The following is a 21,825-nucleotide window of genomic DNA, read 5'->3' on the forward strand; positions in this document are numbered from 1 at the left end:
ATAAGGCAAAAATTCATCTTCAACGGAGCACTGTCAAAAGTTGGGTATGTCAATGTAAGGTTTTGATATAAAGAATAAGGTTTCAAAGAGCGAATACGGAGTTTCGAATAACTTTGGCATACAATTTTTGGAACTAAATTCAGTTGATAATGTCATTTAAAACAATTTGCTTTTGGTCTTTATAGAAATAATGGATCAAGTTGATGAAATTATCATAATGTCTCTGCGCCGAATCGGCGTACCACTTGAAGACGACTCAATAAACAAAATCCAGCAGTTTGATTCGGACACTATAGTGCAGTCTGCTGTGATGTGTCTGAGTCTGATTGACCCCGAATTGGAGGGCAAGTACCCCCAGAAGCTTCCTGAGAGTATGTCACTGAGATTCAGGCTGTGTTCTGACATCGCAGAACGAATAAAGGAACTGGGATTCAAATCTGAGATTGGCTACCAGACATTGCTGTATCCCAACGAAATGGAGCTCAGGTTAGTAGGCTTGTCTTGCTAGTAATTCTTGCACGAAATACACCTAAATCTCGCTGCTTTGTTGAAGTTCAATGAGCACGTATATGCAAATAGTTGATTTTTTTGTTTTTAGAGGTGTTATGCTTATATTGGACTAGCGTTTTTGAGTTTGAGGTTAAAAAATAGCTTATCGAGTTATAGTTGAGGTAATATATAGTGTTAGTGGACCGCTGACGTTACAGAGGGCAAAATTTATAAGATAAGCAATGTTATCACTATTATCAACAGACTGCTTAGCTGGTAGTATTATATATTAACTATCGCATGCAGAATCACCTGCGTCTGTAAACTAACGGCCACTATTTCTGACTTGTAAGAAAAAGCTATATGAATAATTTTGTTCTTAACCACCAACTTGAACCAGTTGAATATAGCAGTTGAAAGATGTCTTGTCATCCTTCAATCCTAAGTTCTAACGGTTTCAAATGTTTTAGACGTCTCTTCATGTTTTTGGTTGAGAACCTACCACGTGACCAGCTCGATACATCTGCTGCTTCAGCGGGTGAACACCACGATCCTCTAACGAGACTGAAGCTTCAACTGGCATCCGTGTTACACAAACAGCTACAGGAGTCATGGAAGCCGCACTACCTCAGTCCGCGAGAGAAAATGAACCAACGTTCATTCAGAACCTTTTACGAAGTTAACGAAGATAGTTTTGAAGTTGAAAACGTACCCAAACTGGGTTTTGTTCCCTCTGTGGTTGAATTGAGCAGTGTGTGGATAGAGAAACAGGGGATCAGAAATGTGAAGAAAGCTGACGGAGATGCAATGAGGGCAAAAATTGAAGAACTGGAGCGTGAAATGGTTAGTTATTTTGAATAGGTAATTTTAAGAGGCGTGAGTCTTTGTTGCGGAGAGTGCAACTCAAAAAAAGAGAGAATAGTGGAAATAACTCACAAACTCGACGGAAAAGTAAAAAGTCTAACAGTTTGCGGACTCAGCTCCAGATTTCTGTGCTAATATTTATACTTCATAATTGAAATCGTGTTTAGTAAAAGAAAGACCTATGATAGGCAATAAATTGCGGTTAGTTTTGGTTTGTTTACATCGGGAAGAAAGCTACTTTTAACACAATTCCGGATTTCTGCCTTTTGGCTTTTGTGACAGCGTAGGTTCCGGCAGAAGGAATGTTTGAAAAAGCTGTATCAAAGTGCTAAACTGTTGCTCATTTTATTCTATCTATCTTGCAGTGATATTGCTCTCGTTATAAGTCAAAAAAATTGATTTGTATTGGGGTGCTGTCGTTTTTGAGATTTTCATGCCTTTTTGAAATGTATTCAGATTTTTAAAGTCAAATTTGAGTGCTGAATTTGGCCACTCCACAACAGGAAGTGGAGCGAAAAGGCGAGTGGTTTTGAGTCGTTTAATTTTTTTCACTCTAACTATTAATTAGAGTGATAAAAAGGTGTTTTCTCGATAGCGCTTTTGTACATATGGTGCAATTTGACATAATTGCTTTTTACTATTCTTTCGAGTTTTTCTGGTGTTTCTAAACAATTTTTCAAAAAAGGTTTCTAGTCCGTTCTGTCTGATGTCTTTATTGACAATTCTCTGAATTGTAGAGCAGTGGTTGTCCTGCTATATTTTTCAGTCCTAAGATTTGGATTGTTTCGATGCGCTATCATTTCTGTTCGCACTTTTTTTAATTATGTCAGTGAGAGAGTAGTTACGTTATAGTGGTAATTTCAGTCACGTTGGAGTAATAGACTTGCAGCGTCATTTTTGTCAATTAACTTTAAAGTGGAATTTGGTTTTTGAGACCTAATTTTTAGTGATGTCCGTCAAGTTAACTTGTTTTCGGTATTTTTTTTCTCTGAGTTCTATGATACACATGTTCTCTAATTGGCTTTATTTGCAATTCTGCGAAATCCTGAACAAGCAGCTAAAATTTTTCATGAATTTGAAACCTGTTTTGCCCGTATTTTTTAATGTTTCTGTTGTCTTTTCACTTTGTCTGGTTATTGGCAGGTCTCATTGGTTGATAATGAAGCGTAAGTGAATCAAGTTAACCCTTTCAGCTTATAGCTAAATGTTTCTTTTTGTTTTCAAAAAGTTAGAGAATTCCTTAAATTTGCCCTCATGCGCTGTTGATTCTGTCTTATGAGTAAGTATCATTAAGGGAAGGCCTCATCCGTTGCTAATGGGATATAAATGAATCTAATGAATGATTAGTGGACTTCTTATTATTGATGAAACATTTCTTCGGCTGCTACTGGGGATAAATAATTCGTTGTTTGATTTCATATCAGTGGTTTTCAAGAATTCGACACTATTTACTACCAAAAAATGGTAGATTTCAGAGTTCTAATTTTTGTTGCTTTTCTTGTGGTTTTGTAGCTTAGTCTGAATATTAACAGTTGTTATTGCACTTTTAGTGAGGCCTTATTGTTTTTACTTTACTGGCTTCCGTATTAGCTAATATTTTTTGATGACCAGATACTAATTAATTTTGAAATGTCTAAGCAAAATTTTGAATCTTGTTTTTTCTTTCCTAATGGGATTAAAAAATTTATTTTATTCTAAAAATGTTTGCTATGTTTTTGTTAATGAATTTGTTGTATAGCTATGTTTTTTGAGGATTTCAAAAATATTCTGAATTTTGCCAAATTTGGTTTTTGCGCTTAATTTTCATTGATTTTGGCAAGTGTTTTGTATGGTGTAAGGAAGTGTAATGATAATAGTAATATAAAATATTACCAGTGTCGATGATTTTTACGACATTTGCGCATTTAATGTCATATGCTTTGTTGACAAATAAAGTTGAATGTTGCTGGTAAAATGTGTATATTAGTGTGTGTATATGTAATTCATTCTTTCATTTCTTTGGATTGAAATTCGGGACCTGTCATGCTGTTTTTTGTTTTGTCGTCTGGCGCTCATTTTTTTGCATTTGTTCACGCCGCAAAACAGCGATTCTGTTTATCTTTTAATGCCGGGTAAGTTTTGAAATTCTTAAGACTTTTCTTACTCTCTAAAAGACTTCTAACAAAAATAAAGTAAGTTTTTTCAAGGTCATCGGAGGACTCCTTTGCAATAAGGATGGTTTCATGGAGCACATCAGCGACATGAACTCAGTTCGTTATTTATTTCTATCTGTATTTTACGGCCTGCAAATTTGTTTCGCATATATTTTGGTCATCTGCTGGCTATGTTTTGAATTAGTCATTTGCGCCCGCTATTCTCCTTCAAATTTGGGTACTAATTTTTGGATGTTTTTAAGAGCGTTAATGTGAGTGTAACATCATTTTTATATTGTTTTGTGTCACCCATTTGGAAACGCTGAAAACCATCTTTGTTAACGACATTTTTTAAATTTCAGAAAGAGCAGGAACAGTTGAAGCTCTTAAGCGCTATGGACAAATTGCGCAACATATCTGTGGATGATCCAATAGGCAAGTCGCCTCGAGGTCTGCAAGTGGATGAGTCAGAAGCTGAGGCTCAAAGAAGTGCAGAACTAGCTGAGTTGCAGGAAGAGTCAAATGCTTTGAGTGAGTAGTGTTCAATTTTGCCAAATTTGAGAGAAAGTCAGGAGTTTATGAAAAACCAGAATGACTGTGCTCATGATAACCGGCACTATTAATGTAACTATTTGCGAGAAGATTGGCCTTGGAACCAGCTAATTAACTTGGGTTTTTCTTTTCAGCGAGCAAGTACTCAGACGCTCTTCGTAAGATTGAATCTTGTATTGCAAAGACGAAGGCTACAACGGAGAGGATTGAGTTGAGTGTGGATTTGAAGACTAAAGAGTCCATGTATAAGTCAATGAAGAAGACATACGATCTGCTGCCAACAGCACAGGTGAGTTGCACCCAAGTTACAACCGCTCATCTGCATCATCAAATGGATTTTTTACGTTCTGGGTCGCGCAGTTGTCTTGACATCTTCTAATTCTGATCGGATCGGCGCGTGGTTTGATCGGATCGCTGAAGAGAGGTTTTTGATAGCGGCGCTTGCTGGGACTAGCTGGCTTCTTATTATGCAAAAAAGTTTCTGGTTTTGATACATAATATTTCGTGCGACATTTGCACGCTTGACTTCTTGATTATTGCGTGCATGCCGCTAATTTAAGCTGCGGCGTTTTAATGCTGAGAGTGAAATCAACGGTGCACCGAAATTGATTTCAGGTGTTCCTTCTACATCTAGTAGTTGTCCGTCCTAAGAAAGCTCTACAGACATCTTACCTATCTACTACCACCCTAAAATTAGTACTACCGGCGGCTAAAATTGAATCGAGCCCCTGCCTCTTGTTCTGAGAGCATATCGTCCACCTATGGATGGTTGAATATTAGTTTTTTTGCTCTATAAAAACCCTTGTAGCAATGTAGCAATTATTTCAGACCTGTTGGCCGGCTATGTGTTTCCTTGGCTACTCATGAACTTCAAAGAAAACGGACAAAATACATTCTCATATGAGATATCCATTGATTTAAGGCAGAAAACGTTACTGTATAGCTCTGATTTTAGATAAAGAGCATTCAGCTTCAAAATTTTTAATAGCCACACAGCAATAGCTGGGGCTATTATTGGCCTTTCGTTCATGCAATTTCAACAGAATTGCGTGCGTGACGTTAATTTTCACTCTTGTTGGATCAAGTTTTTTTAATAGCTGCGATGCTGTAAGCTGAGCGGAGCTACCTTGCGGTGCTCTTGGTTTTTTGTTTAGTTGTCTGAAGCTGTTTTTCGTTTTACATTTATTTGTTCATACAGCAAAACTGAAAAAATCAAGTTTTCTGAATGACTTCTGCCTCTCACTAACAGCATTTGCGCGCGTGACGTCATTTCTCACCCTCTTAAGCTAACGTTTTTAGCTCATATGCGTGATTAGATTTTGATCATCTGTGACTTACCTCACTCAATATAATAACTTTTGCACTTTAAAACTTAAGTTTAATTTGAATTAGTTTCTGGTGAAAGGAACTCACATGTGTAATAAAGGCCCCTAATGAAAAAGCTTCTGAGTAATGAATTTTAACAAGCTTTGAAAATTTTAACAAGCTCGGAATTTTGACAAATTTTATTTTTGCCGAGACCATGCACTTTTGCTGCTGATTTTTAAAGACAAAAAAGTGTTATTGACTAATTTTATTTTATTTTTTTGGCTAAAATTTTCGGCTAAATGCAGCCTTTTTCATCAAAAAATAAGCTCCCAAAATAAGCTTCTTTAGTCCCTTTTGATTAAGTTTGCCGGCAGTACACACCCGCGAAACAACTAACACAATCTTTGTAAACTACAAATGGAGCTGGTCATGCCTCCACTTCCATTGAGAGTAGTCCGGATTTTAAATTTTGACGTTTTTTGCTAACTTTACTATATGATTATTAAAAAGGCATCATCAATTTTTGATCTTTTAACTAACAATTTATCTAGATCTACAACATTCGATACAATTGAGTGTTCTTAATAGACGAACAGCAATAGCAAGGCTGGATTTGTTCCAATCGTGAACTGTTACAATCCAAAATAGTTCGGATTGTAACCAGTCGGTCTTTTTTTAAAGAAATTTCGATCTTTTTTATATTTACTGAAGAGCAGAACAATTCAAATTAAAGATCACTGTTGATAGGTTCATTTGGCTTCCTAAGCAGTTCCAAATTATTTTATCGAGTTTGTTTACTTGACAGATTTTGGTCATTTTGATTTTCAAAAATGTTTTAAAGAGACAGTGGCTTATTGAACTTTGCCACTATTTTTGTCTTAATTTGGTCAACTTATAGCTTAGTGTCAGCAAAGAAAGAATGCTTCTTCTTCCTCTTCTTTCTACGGAATTAAAATTTTGATATTTTTTTTCGGTTTTACGCGTTAAGTTATGTTTTTTGGTGTTAAAACTACTAGATTTCACATTTTTTTTTTATTTTTAGGCATTGGCCCATTTTTCACGTTTTTTTCTCGTTTTGTCACAGTATCACATTATTGGCAGTTCACATAATATAATATTGGCGTTAGAAATAAAGCACAATTGAACATATAATAATCTTTAAACGCATAAGTTATGGTTTTGACGGCTTCGAAACCCTTTCTCGAATAATTTAATTGAATTTTGTCTTTTGTACTTTGTCTTTTCAATCCTATGAATTTTCTTGGATAAGGACAGGTCTCATTGACTTCTTATGGAGGAATAAATGAGCTTATGTGCTGATTTGAGTAAATAGCTGATGGCTTTCATGACTTTGGAAACAATTGTTTTCAAAAATAAAAAACTTTGCATTTTAACTTCGCAAAAAAATTTTAACTTCGCATTTTTGTTCTTTTCTGTCTGTTTGTTACCTAGTCTCGTTAATTACAGGTCTCATATGACATTATCGTTGTCGGGGGAAGGTGCAAGTGTACAAAATTTATTGTTTTTATAGAACTCGTTATGAATTTAGGGGCTTCGACGCTGGTTTTTCGAACTCGTTATGAACTTAGTGGCTTCGACACAGGTTTTTCGCAAAAAAGTCAACTAATTTTTGATTTTTGTCTGTTTGACGTTCTTTTTTAGACGTAAGACAAATTCTGAATATTTAAAGGTTTCAAGAGTTTCTCTGGGACGAAGAAACGAACCTATTTAAATTTTTCTTTTTGTATCTAATGGCTTTCATGACTTTGAATATAATTGGTTTCCAAAAAAATACAAAATTTTAAACTTGCCTTTTTTTCTCTTTTTTGTCTACTTGGTACCTCTTCTAACTAATGGGAGGTCGCATACCACATTATTGGTTTTCGAGGAGGGCCCAATTGAACATATTTTGAGGGGCAAAATATGGCTTTACGGTTTCGAAAGCGTTTTCTCGCTAGTTTTAACTGACTTTTTGTTTGGTGTCTATTTGTTGTTGTCTATTTGCTGTTGTTTTTGTTACCGCTAGAAAAATTGAATAATGACAAGTCTTAATGCCCTTCTTATAAAGACGTATATGATTATAAACTTGTTGGATGTTTTCAATTGCTATCTAACGGTTTTCATTACTTCGAAATTAATTGTTTTTAAAAATATAAGCCAATTTTTTTAACTTTGCTATTTTTTTATTTTGTCTAATTTTTACCGAGCTCTATTAAGGAGTGGTCCCATTTTTTTTCTAGTGATGTACAAGTTATTTTGTTTAGTTTCAGTTTTATATAACGCTGTTTTGTCCTTGTTGATATGTTTTATTTTTAATGGACATAAAGTTTTGGATGTAATTAATGTTTTTTATTGTTGTTTGATTTTGTTGTTCGTTTTGGCTCGCATTATTAATAATGGCTGATCTCATAATTTAATGCGGCATTTTTTTTACTCCACTGAGTTATTTGCGGTGTAGGCGATATTTTACACCTTTTTTTATGAAAAATACTTGGGGGTTTTCTATTTGTTCCTCATCTGGTAGACATTTATGCGGATGAGCGGGGTCGGAACTTAATTTGCGAACGCACATTAACGAGCCTCCTTGTGTTATCTATGTTTTATATGTGCAAACATCGAAACTTGCAGTGTTGATTTTGGTTGCACTTGAGCAGTAAAAGAGCGAATATACGAGTAATTTCAGGCCGCGATATTCTGTATGCATCTTATCCATGTTGAGAATGAGAAGGCAGTTGTTTTTCATTTTTCCAAGGCCTTATTTTGTCACGTGGTGGCATTTTATATTGTCTTCGCCGTTTTTTAATTTGATGATGGGATTTGTTTTTGCCATTGCGTTTGTTCGCCCCTTCATCTATGTTTCAGAATTGTTTGGTTTTCTCAATGAAATTTGTCAATTAGTAATTGAGGACGTGTCTTGCTATCATGTTGTGGAGTTCGAGTGTTATTCCTTTTGGTTGGCGATTCCTTAATTATATCGTCCCCTGATGGTAGCTGTTACAGTCAGGTTTTGTTTAGGAGAGTATTGGAAAATTGGAAGCTTTTCTCCAGTCAGCCGAAGAACGCATGGCAAATCTACAAACACAGTTCAACTCCCACCATGGGCCACTTTTAGCAGAGCGAGATGAGTTGAAAGCACAGTTGGACAAGGAAGACACACCTGCTCAGAAAATGAGAAAAGAGATTGAAGGTTAGTGCTTGAACACATTGACCTTGATGTTTTATTGCCTATTGGTCTCACAATTTGTCATGTTGAGGTTTAAAAACAAGAAAGATCTCGTGTATAGTAGGTCAAAATTGGCAACGCTGGTGAAAGCGCCCGGCATGCAAATAAACAATCTGTTTAGAACCTGCTCATCTGTTTGTTATTGATTTTTTTCCTTTGGTGGCTTTAAAGTTGACCGTGAAATCTATCTAGAAGTTCTGAAACGTTTATGGCAACTTTATGCTACAGAATTCAAAGCAAATCGTTTAGAAAAATACCAATAGATCTTTTCATTTCTGTCGTCTGTAGAGATTAGAACGACTCTACAATTTGAATTAATTAATGATTGCAGGTCTGGAGGGGAAACTCCAGAGTCTCTCCGATGTGAACAAAGAGAAGGAAGAAGCGATCCGGATGTTAACCCCCGAAGTTAAGAACGTTGACGAGTCCAGATCCCGTCAAGTGTTCACTGACAAAATATTCGACATTATTGGTTAGAGCGCTTTTTTTGAAAAAATAAACTAGCAACTGTTGAAGTTGCTTGAATTGGATTTTAAGATTAGTTCAAGACAAACTTCATCAATGAGTTGTTAATAGGAAGGGCTGTAGATAAGATCCATTTTAGTAAATATATCAAGTTCTTGAATTTAGAGAAGGTAGCGAGTAGGTAGTGCATGGTGCGTTTCAGCCCAAATTCACAAGCAGAAACTGGAGATTGACAAGATCAAAGTAGAGAACTACGACTTGATGAGAGATGTGGTATCTCTCAATGGCAAGTTGGATCGCGCATTCCACGTCACTGATGAGATCATATTCAAAGATGCAACTAAGGTACCACAAGACTCTCATTAGTTGACGAGATTGCAATGTAGTATCTCAGCTCCTCTATGAGATGGCACTGGAAATGTGCCCATTTATCGTTTGCATTTTAAATATTCTCAAACTCAAGTCGAGTATTCTCATCACAGCCAGATGTCACGAGTACTTTCGGTTTTGAAAACTACTGTTAAATAGGTTTGTAAATATTGAAGTTGTACGTTGAGACGACTAGAAATGATAAATTTGTTCAACAAGATAATTAGATTTTCGTATATGACAAATAGCGGCTCATTGTTTTCTGTTGGAGAGTTGTTCAAGAAAGTAAAGATAGGCAAACGCTTGATATTTATGTATAGGACGAAACAGCTAGAAAGTGCTACAAGCTACTGGCGACACTACACGAGAACTGTCAAGCACTGCTGTCGGGCATTGACGAAACAGCATCTCTCAACAGAGAGATCAGAGAGCTGGAAGACCAGATCGATTTAGAAAGTAAAAAGAAGACTGTTAAGAATCTGGAGAAAATCAAACAGGATCTGCAACAAGTGAGAGAAGAGAAGAAAGAACGGGCAAAGATGCAAGCTGATGGTGACAGAAGCTGCAGCCCAAAAACGAAAAAGCAAAGTGGTATGCATTAAATTTCAGAGCGAATTATTTGAGAGCATGTTCTAAATTGCGATTTGAACATTATTTTGTTCCCCAAGCAGTTTTAACATCAAAATGTGATGAATCAAAGTAATTATAGCAGAATTAGTTTTTTATAGCACAAATTGTTATTTATAGAGCTTCAAATCTGCCAAAAATCAATAGTGCGGAAAATGATAACTTAAGAATTGATGAACAGAAAAGTATGTTTCAGAAGAAGCGAAAAAGCCAAAAATGGAAGCTTCCGATGTCAAAAATACTAGCAACAAATCCACAGCGAGTTTGGAAAAAGAAGAGCAGCAGCCAAATTCAACCCGTGATGGACCGGCAGATAACGCTGCTCCGGTTGCAGCCCCCAGATATCGAGATCCTCTGGCAGATGTTCCTTTAAGTTAAAAAAGTGAACTCTTTTGCCATGGTGCTACATTAGTTTATTAATAGCCGCACAGCGATAGCTGGGGCTATTGTTGGCCTTCTCTTGGTTTTTTTTACAATTCAAAGAATTTGAATTGTATTGAGGCGCTGTCTTTTTTTACGACTCGAAGAGGAGTATTGGTTTTCTCTTGGTTTTTTTTACAGGAAGTAGATTTGTTCACGCGGCATTTTGACCGAAAAGCGAAAGTGAGAAAAGCTGTCTTGGTGAACAGATTTTCGCTAAGCGAGAGAAGTTTTTTGATCATGCGCTGCGTTTCGTGAATGACTTTTTGACTTTGAAAAGTAGTTTTGACTGAATGGCACATATAGATAACCGTTTTTAGCCGTTTTTTCGTCTAAGTGGCCCAGTTTTTTTGCTTGAATTTGGTTTTTTGTTGAAATAATTTTTATTTGATGCTATATTGAAATGTAAACCTCGGAAATTGATACCACAGTGTTTTGCAGAGCCTTAAAATGCGTTTCAATTTCAAAATTGGCACATATATCTTTATTTTTCAAATTTTTTTGGCCTTTTTCTATTAATATCTTCATTTTTGGATCTTTCAGCCGTCTTTTTGTCAAAAATCAGTTAATATGGCAACTCCCTTTTATAATTCATTTACTCAACGCCTCTTTCTACCTCGATGTAATTTTGTTTTATAAAATTGTACATATGCTAATCCGATTTTGGTAGTATTTTTTTCAATTTTTGTCAGTTTTTTGTTTATATTTGTTTTTAATTACTAGAAATAGAATTTTTATTCAATACAAGGGACTCTAATTTCGTTTCAAAAGAAATTCTTTCATTTTTGGCGTTAAGTTCTTGAAAATCAGTTAAGATCATTTTCATAAATGCAGTCTTAAATATTTTTTTACCTTTTTTTGCAAAATGTTCCAATTTTTCGTATGTCTGATTTCTGCTTTTTATGTTTTTATTCTGATCAGGAGGATGGATTTTTTCTCGGATGACTCGTTGTCTTTTCGATATCTCGAATGCTGAACAATGAAATGTATTCCTTTGTCTTGACTTTTTAATTTGATTTTTAACTTTCAAAAATCAAGAAAGTCTTTTGTTACGGTGTTTTTTACATTTTGTCCATATTCTTAACATTCTCGTTAGTATCGTGCTAGCTTTGTCCTGCAACCTACATTTATTTTCGGTATATTGATTTTTTCAGTTGTAAAAAATGAATGATTTCAGCTTTTTCTTAGATTTTGTCATTACTTTGTTTTGCAATTGATTTCATTCAACATATGGCAGTACTGAAAGTTTGATGGCAAGCTTTTTCCAAAATTTCCAATTATGACTATTTACTGCAGCTTTCTTCCGACTTTGGTACTAATTTAAACAATTTTATGCCTTTGCATATTCTTCTGCTGCTTATGTCTTTTCTATGATCAATTTTATTTTTGATTTAGTATGAAATCATGCTGTCTGTCATATGTACAACAAGTAACAGGTGTGTGTTGTTTTTGTCTTAATCGCAATGATTAGAAATGTAATTACAGGCGTTTTCTGATTCTTAATTTTAAGCCTTCTTTTTTTAAAAGATTTAACTTCGTTTCTAAGATTATTATCTGCCCTTTGCTTTCGCGATCTTTTTCAGATTAGAATCATGAATTATTTGAGGGCTATTGATAAGCTTGTCAGTTTTTTCAGATTATCTGGTTTTTTTTTTACCAAATTAATGATTTTGAATTTTTATGTTACCAATTGTTTTCAATATTAAATTTTGCTGCCTGTTGTTTCTTGTTGACAGTGGTTTAAGTGTCACCAATTTTTAGAGCAGACATGGAGAAGTAGTTAATGGCTTAATACAAAAGATAGTCGCTTCCGCTGCAATTACGGTTTTGTTAGTGAATTTTTGACGCTTCGAGTCGCTTCCGGAATTCTTCCGGCTATGTTTAAAGATCTGTTCACACATTTTCATGATTTTTGAAGTCAAATGGGAGTAGTGATTTTGATCACGCCGAAACAGGAAATGGAGCGAAAAAGCGAGAAGTTTTGCGGCGTGAATTTTTTTCGCTCTAATTTTAAAGTAGTGAGACAACGGTGTTTGAACAAAAATTCGGTTTCTCAGTTGTGGTTTTTTGTTCACATGCTGCAATTTCAATGTGATTTCTACTGTTTTGTCGATTTTTTGGACCTGATTTTTTTTTCTAGATGGTTTTTCCAATCCATTCACAGCTCATTCTAGGCCTAGTTTTTTGTTTGATTTAAATGTTCATTTCTCGCTAGTGATTTTTTGTTCACATGCGGCATTTTGACATTGATTTTCTGTTTTTTCTTTTTTTATATATGATTTTTTAAAAGTGGTTTTCTCTATTCACTCATAGTCCATTCTAAGTCTGGTTATTCTGTTTAGTCAATGAAAATTCTTTGAATTGTGCGTCAGGACTTGTCCTGCTATGTTTTTTTTATTTCGTCGTCGCGATTTTTGTTACGACCATATGACGTCACAACCACTTTTTGTTCATTCGTTCATGCAATTTCAACTGAATTGCATGTGTGACGTCATTTTTCGCTCTTAGTTGAGCGATTTTTCTTGTGCATGCGCGTGATTAAGTTTTTGGTCACAATTGACTTACCTCACTCTCAAAAATGACTTCCTCAATTTGAAATTGACTTTTATTTACTTTAATTCAAAGAGATAAGGTCAAATGGGTGTGTGTCACTCTAAGTGAAGTTGAAGGTTATTTGAGATCAGCTAATAGAAGCAGCAATAACTTATACAGATTTTTAATCAAAATATAATAGATCAGCCTTCAATGAAAAGACGAATTTTTTTGGTCTGCTTTTTTACTGTTTTTTTAGACTGCCGATCTACGAATCTATTGCGGCTATTTTCTGGCAATCTGCCAGCTATGTTTTACTGTACGGCACTTAAGTCAATTTCGCAGCAATTTCGACAATCTGCTGGCTGTGTCATATATCTACTGGCTATGATTATAGTCATGCTTGCCTATTTATTGTTCTGCACAACCCTATGCATCGTTTCATGATCCGCCTGCTTTCAGAAAGATGGATACTTCTTTTTTGAGAGAATAGAAAAGGTACACAATTGAAATCTAAAAATGTCGCAATCTGCCAGCTATGTTATAAATTTTTGAAGCGATATCGGAGGTTATTATTGAGCCAGTTTTGGTTTTAAGGAACAAAGGCCCTTTTTTGTCCTCCACAGCTTTTGTTTACTCTGCCTAAGTACGAACTGAGCAAACTATAAGACCAGAAGGCTCGCATGATTCTGTGCGTGACACACAAAGTTCCTGCATTCGCAATTAAAAGACTGTAATGCATCATACCACCATATCTAATTTCAGTAGAAACTATTGACTCAGCAGTAAACTTGCTATTCCTATATATTTAAGAAAAATGCTGTTCCTATATATTTAATGCGTGAGCTCTAAATTTGGGGTAAAAAATTGCATGTATAAGGGGCCTCTCGAGGCGCATGTTTAAGAGGCGCATTGAGCAGCATGGTTAAGCTAACATATCGAGAGAATACAGTGAACTAAGAGGCTCCAAGTATATGGTTGAGAACCGAACTTGATAAAAGAGTGTTAGTCAGGTGCAGTTACCACGAGGCTAAGAGGGCTTGAAAGTACGCTCGCCAAGAGGCAGGATTTACTGTCCGGGGTGCTACGTGTTTTATATTTGCTCCCGATCTAAGTTTGAAGTTCTTATTGTAAACGTGTGTTTTTCGGCAAAGTTTTAGCCGTACAAATTCTGTGCTATTCTAGAACAGTCTTAGCTTTCAACTAAGTTTTTCACGCTTTACTTTTGATTTTTGACTGATCTCAAGTGCTCTCAATCTGAAGTGTTAATTGATTGTGAGAAACAATAATATGTAGTTGCTATAGCGCAGTTGGTAAGATGCATGACTGCTAATCTGATGGTCGAGGGTTCGATTCCGTGTCGGGTTCCTTTATTTTTGTAGGCATGAAAATTTCTAATCAACGTCTTTCTGGCTGTTCTTCTAGAGCAGTTCATGCGACGCTGAGTCGATTTATGTTCCTGTGTGTGTTATAAAGAAAAATGCTATTTCTATATATTTAATGCCTGAGCTCTAAAATTGGGGTAAAAAATTGCATGTTTAATGGGCCTCTCGAAGCGCATGTTTAAGAGCCGCATTGAGCAGCATGGTTAAGCGAACATATCGAGAGAGTTCAGTGACCTAAAGGGCTCAAAGTAAATGGGTGAGAACCCAACCTGTGACAAAAGACTGTTAGTCAGGTGCAGTTACCGCGAGGCTAAGAGGGCTTGAAAGTATGCTCGCCAAGAGGAAGCATTTACTCTCCTGGGTACTACGTGTTTTTTAATTGCTATTAATTTAACTTGAAAATCTTATTGTAAGTGTGTTTTTTCTGCAGTTTTAGCCGTACGGATTATGCGCTATTCTAGAACACACTTAGCTTTCAACTAAGTTTTTTACGTGTATCTTTTCGATGTATGCGAAATCTCAAAGCTCTCAATCTGAAATATGTTAATTGGTAAGATAAAAGCGATTACGAGACGGTGGTTTGTAGTGGTTATAGCCCAGCTTGCAAGGTGAAAGACTGCTAATCTGAAGCTTATGTGCTTTCTGTTACCATAATCCGTAAAATTGCTATGAAACTAAGTTTTAAATAGTTTGTTGTTTTGTCTTATATTCTTTTTTATAGTAAATATCATTCGCAATTGAGGAAAATGGTCTGCAGTTCTCCTAATGTAACATGTTTTAGGGGTCCTTAATCAGGGAACCTAACGTAATAAATGCGTTTTGAGACGCGCTTTACCATTCTTTTTAAGCTCCTAATTTGCGCTGACTTTGAGCTGATTAAGCTTGCGGTATAGCAAAAACAAGCAAATCACCAAGGCCATTATCCAGAAATTTGCTGTAGAAAGAGCAAAAGACAAGCAATACACATAGATAGTCTAAGTTGGACACCTATGGCTGTTTAACGAGGGGCATGGGTTCTAGCCCGAGTTGATGCGAAACAGTAACCTTTACTTCTTTTAAACCTTCTATTCGTGTAAATGATTTTCTGGTTATGGTTTTGCGGGCATGCTAGTACCAACTGAAACCGGGGTTTAATCTCAGTTTTTTGTGTCATCATCGGTTTTCTGTTTACTTTAACTTCTTCTTGACGTTTTTTTAAAATTTAATTACTCCCAAACGAAGTTTGTAGCAGTTATATTAGTCCTGTCGGTCTTTTTTAATGCGATTTTTTGCTTTACCAATTTTTCGTCTGACGCATTTGAATTTTCGTCCTCAAAAACGCTAAAACAGGTAGCGCCCAGCGGGCATTAAGTGCCCTTAGAGCCTTTCAGCTCGCTAGTCTTCAAGTATGCGAATCTGTTTTGGAGACTTATACTCATGGTGCGAAGGGCGCGGTGGTTAGTGATTGACCCCCAACTGTCCCCCCCCCCCACGGTTTCCACCCCATCAGCCCCCCGGTGCACCCACCGCTGCGCATCGCTCACCGGTTGGTTGAGAGTAATTCGCGCGACGTCAGTCGGTTATGTTTTTTAAATAGACTCTGAGAAAAATTTTAAAATTCTGACGTCAATTTGTTTGACTCCCAGCTCTAAAAAATTTTGCTGATGTTTTGTATTTTTTGACAGGAAATTCATTTTGAAATGATGAAATTTGCTCAGAAATGAAGAAGAGAAAGAACGTAATAGGGCTTATTGTTAAGCCGCTCGTTTATTTGCGGTGCTCACATAAACTTGCGTCATATGGGTCGTTCAAATTTGTGTTTTGAACTGCATTCAAGTGCTTTAGATTGGAAAAAGTTTGCAAGCCAGTATCATGCACGATTAATTCACGGTCGTGCATTGATTGCCAACAGAGTTTTTCTTCGTAATTTTTGGTGTGATTTTTGCTGTTTCAAACTGCTGTTCATTTTGTTAATTATACACTGTCATAATCGACCTTCTACCAAAATTAGATCAGATAAAAAGCAACTGCTACAGAGGAACTGAGGCAAAAGCTGCAAATCAAAATTTTTGTTTTGTACGTTAAGCTAACATTGCAGATCTTATGAATTTTTTTTACGCTTTATGGTTCTAGTTGTGGAAATAGAGTGCAACACCATAGCGTAATTTTGCGAGCTATCGATTTCTGGGGTTCGATATTCTAATTGTTCCTTCCTTTTGGGTCGTTTTACAAGAACGTAGTTCTGAGTTACTACCAGTAACTTTTTCTCTCTCCAAATGTGGAAATTGTTAGCAAAATTGGCCACCTAATGAGTACGAGTTCGTGTGCGGAAAGCTTGCATGGTGCCAAAGTTTAAAAGAAGCTGGAGAAACGAATTTTAATCCGATGCGGCTCTGGATGGTAGCTCATGATGTCCCGAGGGTACACACCTCAGCAAACTTACTACTGAAATGTCCGATACGCCCAGATTCTTCCGTTGCTCTTGAATTGTCAAAGTTCAAAGATCTCTTCAACGTAATTAATAACTGCTGTAGATATCAATCAGAGCTTGCGTTCACAATTAATGCCGTGGACATAAACTGCGCCTCGAACTCAAGTACCCTAATGTCTTTATCTCCCACCCAGTGCAGCGATTCCTGAAATTGTTGCCGATTTCCTTTTTCCCATTTGTCAAAGTTAAATAAATCTTAAGAAATCCTATTAGGAAAGCTATCAGGAAATGAGGTGGTGGTATCTATTTGCAAGTTCTCGCTCTTCCCAAAAGGAAAACTGTGAAACTTCAGAATTCTAATAGGAAATAAGGGCCAACAAAAAGGATCTGGTAGAAAAATTTTGAGCGTAAAGGTAAAGGTATTCTTCGCAGGAAATACGGATGAAAACAGGATTCGCGGTAAGAAAAAAACGGAATTTTATCTGGGTAAAAAAAGATTCTCACCAGTTAATACGGATGTACACGGGATTCCCTACCTACCTACCTCTCTGCGTCGCGCGCTCCCGAACGCCCTCCTGCCTGCCTGCCTACCCCTGCCTGAAGCGTTAGTAGCAATATTATGGAGTCGTGGAATGACAGGACATGGGGTGACAGTAGGCAAGAGAGAACAGGAAAGAACTATGTTTGGGTTCACTTTACCCCACAAGTTAACTTTTGAAGAGGGTTTTGTAAGAAAGTGAAATATCTATTGCCTCCCATAATTTGACCAAGTTGCAAGCAGAAATTTCAGCTCACACGTCACTGTTAGGCTTAAAAGCAATTTTCTAAAGGTTGGGAAATAAACTGTCACTTTGAAAAAAAATGAAGTTAATATCTCTCGTTTACATTGTACCTGGTGAGATTCAATTTGACTTGTCCAAAACCAAAGTGTTGGTAGCAACCTTATAACATGGATTTGTGGAATGACAGGTAATGCGGGACAGAACATAAGGAAGAAATTGACTTTTGGGTTCACTTTACGCCACTAGTTTAATTTTTTGAGAAGACAGGTAGTAAAGAAAACTTCCGTTGCTGGAGAGATGTGCCTGGAAATCCTTTAATGCATGAAACCTAGAGAAGTTCAAGCCCTGCCAGCATTATCAGGCTGAAAAGTATTTTACGTAACATTTTCTAAGGACCTGGAAACTGCATCTCAATTCGAATAGTCGGAAGTGGAAATCTCACTTCAGAATTCTGCATGCTGAGACAAAAAATGACCCTGTCTCCACTTACATACACAAAATAATGATTTGAGCGAGCTATATTCAATTGTAATCGCAAATATGCGTGAGGCAGTGCTGTTAATTCTGCAATTCTAAGGCAATGAGAGATCTGAAGAAACACAATAAAAAAACCGTTCTAGAAAATTTATTGCCAATTTCTTTGAACATGAAGAATTGACAATTTATTGAAGATTGGCCTACTTGTTTGAGAGCTTTGTCTTTAATTGTTTATCAATTATTAGAGCGGCTTTCAAATATCTTCAAACTAGAAGCTAATCTTGCTCAAAAGTGCCTCATTACTAAGTCGATATTAAGTTTCCAGCTTTTTTGAACAATACAAGGTGACAACAGGTTGTTCACATGAAACAGAGTGACAGCAGAATCAACACACTGAAGTAAATAATGTTTTTATGACAGCCATTGATTACCTGAAGGCCTTCGTTCAATTCTAATGCTGTGCGGCAATCGTTGATTGGAGCAGCCGCCTCCTCAATGTAATGGCTCCTCAGATAATTTGAGCGATTGGGTTATCCGAAATTCTTTAATTTGAACAGCAGCAGCTTTCGCGTCAATATCAGCAAAGGTAGCCATTAATTGAACTCAACTTTTCGTTCCACTTTTGTCAAACTCAACAAAATGCACGTAAACTTTGTCGGAACGCCACGTATACTTACTGCCATGGCAATAAAACTTTCTTGCGTCGAGTTCAAACAACTTGTTGTTGTGCAATCTTTTAATGAAGTCCGAATTTCGATTAAACATTCAGTTGGCCGAATCAACTTCAAGGAACCAATTACTGTTGCGCTAGAATTCCAATAACTTTTTAGAAAAAACCTTTACTGGTCCCTCTTAACCGCCAATTTAGTTGCGTTGCCACGGAAGCGCTTGCAATTAGCCGAAAAGCGCGTTTCAGATGATAGCGAGCAGCCTCGAAAAGCATGTAGAACAAAGATGCCATTGGTCCCGATCTTTTCACCTGATCCGCCGAATGACCCAGAGAATGCATATTTGAAGTTTGAGCTACCTCACCCTAATTTGTTGGAACTAACTGTCGGTATATTTTAATAAGAAGTTCTGCAACGTCTATAAAGGATTCATCAGTCGGTTCAACTAAGTACCTGATTGCAGTGCTCAGTAGATGAAAATTTATAAACACAGGCAAAGACGCAGAGAGGCGATTTAGTACAAAGAGAGGCGATTTAGTACAAAGAGAGGCGATTTTCAACGCAATTTTCCTTGAAACACCTTCAAGACTACTACTGGCAGTCAGAAATTGCACCAATTGGTCCTCAAAAATCTTGAATTTAAACAACACAACTATAGTTTAACACGGAACAAAACTCACATGTATACGATTTGAAGACACTTTATAATTCGATTTTTTTTCGAATTACGGAATCCTTATTTTTCTCAACAATCTATGGATTAAATTGAGTTCTCGCAGATTCGGACTCAGGACTAATTGCGTATTGATTGTTTAAGTGCAATGTTCTATAAAAACCCAAAAGTAATATTTTCAGTCAGAATCGAACAATGAGCTAAAATTGGTTCTTGCAAAAGAGTGGCAGTATTCAATGGTTAAACTATAGTAAAACTATTATGTTATTTTATGACTGTAGGAGCCAGCAATTGAGTATTTAAAATGTATATAACGTGTACTCACAACTCTACCGTAATGGAACGCTTTAATTGTTTCAAACTTGAAAAATCGGCGTCGGAATTCGACAACTGAGAAAAGGAGAAAATTGAGAAATCGCAATAACGATTAAAAATTTTGAGTATCAGAAGGCACAAAATCTCTCTTTTGTTTTTGCCGTCCTTTCAGAAGAACGAAATTACTTTGTTTGTTCTGTTTTTTGTATTTTCTTCAAATGATTTTTGGCATTCCAAGGACCTAATCATAAAAATTTTTTGCCCTGTAGGTTAGTGAATTTTAGAATTAAGACAAAAAAAACAATTTTTCAAAACTGCCCAAAGAAAATTTTGTGATTGAGAAATTTTAGAACTTTTGGAGATAATTTGCTTTTTCTTTTAACTGTAATTTCTTAAAATTAGTTAGTTTGTTACTAGGTATTTATTTTGAATTTTATTGTCGGTTACGCAAGCTAGACTGAGCACGCTCACTGCATTTGTTAGCTCCAGTAACTGCAAAACATCAGTTTTTTCTTCTAACAAAATCTTAATAAAGCTCACACACTAGTGAAATTTGTCTCACTAATACTATTGTTTTTTACTATTACACCCCAAATTTTGCCAATTTATTTTTAAAGGAACAGCAATTACTATTAAACAGAGAAAAATTACTGAGTAACTGCTTTGTAAATAGTTGTAATATCTCTCAAAGACTAAATAGGCGTAATAACTCTGGTTTTGCAAAGTATTCTTTTTTCCAGCTTGCAAACTCTTTTTTTTTCAACAGGTTTTCAATAAAACAGCCGATGTTTTCAAAATTTGATAAAGAAAATTGTTCTATGTACCTCATTGAGTGCATATAAACTACTCAAATCCAATGAAGTGGGTAAACAAAAGTCCTAGAAAAAATTAAATTCTCCGTAAAACAATTCTCAATTTTTTCCTTCGATTTAAATTCTATTTTCCTTCGATTTAAAAGTACAAAGTTTACTGTTAGAAAAATTTGGATTTTCTGTTTGTGCAGCCCCAGCATAGTTGGCGCACCCCCTCCCCCCCCCCCCCCCCCCCCCCCCGAGGCACTTGCCAATTTTTTACAAGGTAATTTTGTTAGGTTATTGCACATGCTTTGTAACTTTGAGAGCAGAGCATAACGGGCTTTGGAGGCGCAAACGGAAAGTAACCGAAAATTGAGTTTATCAATCAGATTTTCCCAAATTTTGCTCAGGACTGTTGTGATGAAAAGCTACATTCCTTTTAGTTCTTTGTTAACCTTATAGAACAGAAATGTGATTTATTTGGTGTTTCCTCGCCAAAAGGAATCACTTTGAGTTAATGATGACAAAATGTTGGTCAACGCAAAATTTGGTGTTCCAGATACTTAGTTCCTCCCCGAAGGCTGTTGTTATGCGATGGCTTTTTATTGGTTGAATTTGAAATTTTCAATTTTTTATTTTTGTAAACCGACCAGTAAGTTTGTTCTGAAGGCGATCTCGTTGTTTTTAAATTTATGCCGTAGATTTTTCAGGTTATTAATTTTTGTTTCTGGCAGCCAAAAATTTTCTACGTTTCAACTTTTTCTGTTCTGGTTGAAAAACGATTTAGTGTTTCTTGATAAAGACAGAATTTTTGGAAGAACACTTTTTTTCGGATGATCTACTTTTAGAGATTGATCATTCTTTTAGAATCGCCAAGAAATCTCGTGGAAAAAGTTAGGTTAAGAGTTCATCGAATTGATTTAAATTTGCGTTTAAAAAATTATCGCGAGCCATGCAGGAAGAATTCACGAGAGGTCATTATAATTGGCGGGACTAAACGTGTCATCAGTTCAGTCCAATCAACCTGTTGAGAGAAATATTCTTCCCACCGAATGAGGGTGTCCATCCCTGTCCCTCCATCTGAGGAGTTTGTAACCAGCAGCGGGTTGCTGCACTATCTGGGTAGGCTATCACACGTGCTAATTATCCTTTAAAATTTTAATGCGAGAGCCCATCTGATAATAGCGTTTAATGGTATGCCTAGGAACTACAATCTTCAAAAAAACTGCATGACCATTTTTTTCGCCTTCGCATGGTCTGAACTGTTTCTGTGCTCAAATTTGCTGATTGCGCCATAAACATGAGTTTTAATTGGGGTTTCCTGTTTTCGTTTCAAATTA

At 36.2% G+C, this 21,825-nt stretch overlaps 1 protein-coding gene across 1 annotated transcript; it reads left to right on the forward strand.

Moving 5' to 3' along the window:
- Positions 1–159: 159 nt before the first annotated feature.
- On the forward strand, positions 160–10,486 carry LOC142340759 (coiled-coil domain-containing protein 22 homolog). Its single transcript, XM_075391464.1, has 9 exons — positions 160–486; positions 960–1,332; positions 3,848–4,016; positions 4,172–4,326; positions 8,361–8,532; positions 8,900–9,040; positions 9,236–9,378; positions 9,723–9,993; positions 10,226–10,486. The coding sequence occupies exons 1-9, from the start codon at positions 191–193 to the stop codon at positions 10,405–10,407; spliced, it is 1,902 nt and encodes a 633-aa protein (XP_075247579.1). The 5' UTR covers positions 160–190; the 3' UTR covers positions 10,408–10,486.
- The last annotated feature ends 11,339 nt before the right edge of the window (positions 10,487–21,825 follow it).

The sequence above is a fragment of the Convolutriloba macropyga genome, chromosome 6 (genome assembly GCF_964194025.1).
Source record: "Convolutriloba macropyga chromosome 6, txConMacr16.3, whole genome shotgun sequence".
Classification (NCBI taxonomy): domain Eukaryota; kingdom Metazoa; phylum Xenacoelomorpha; order Acoela; family Convolutidae; genus Convolutriloba; species Convolutriloba macropyga.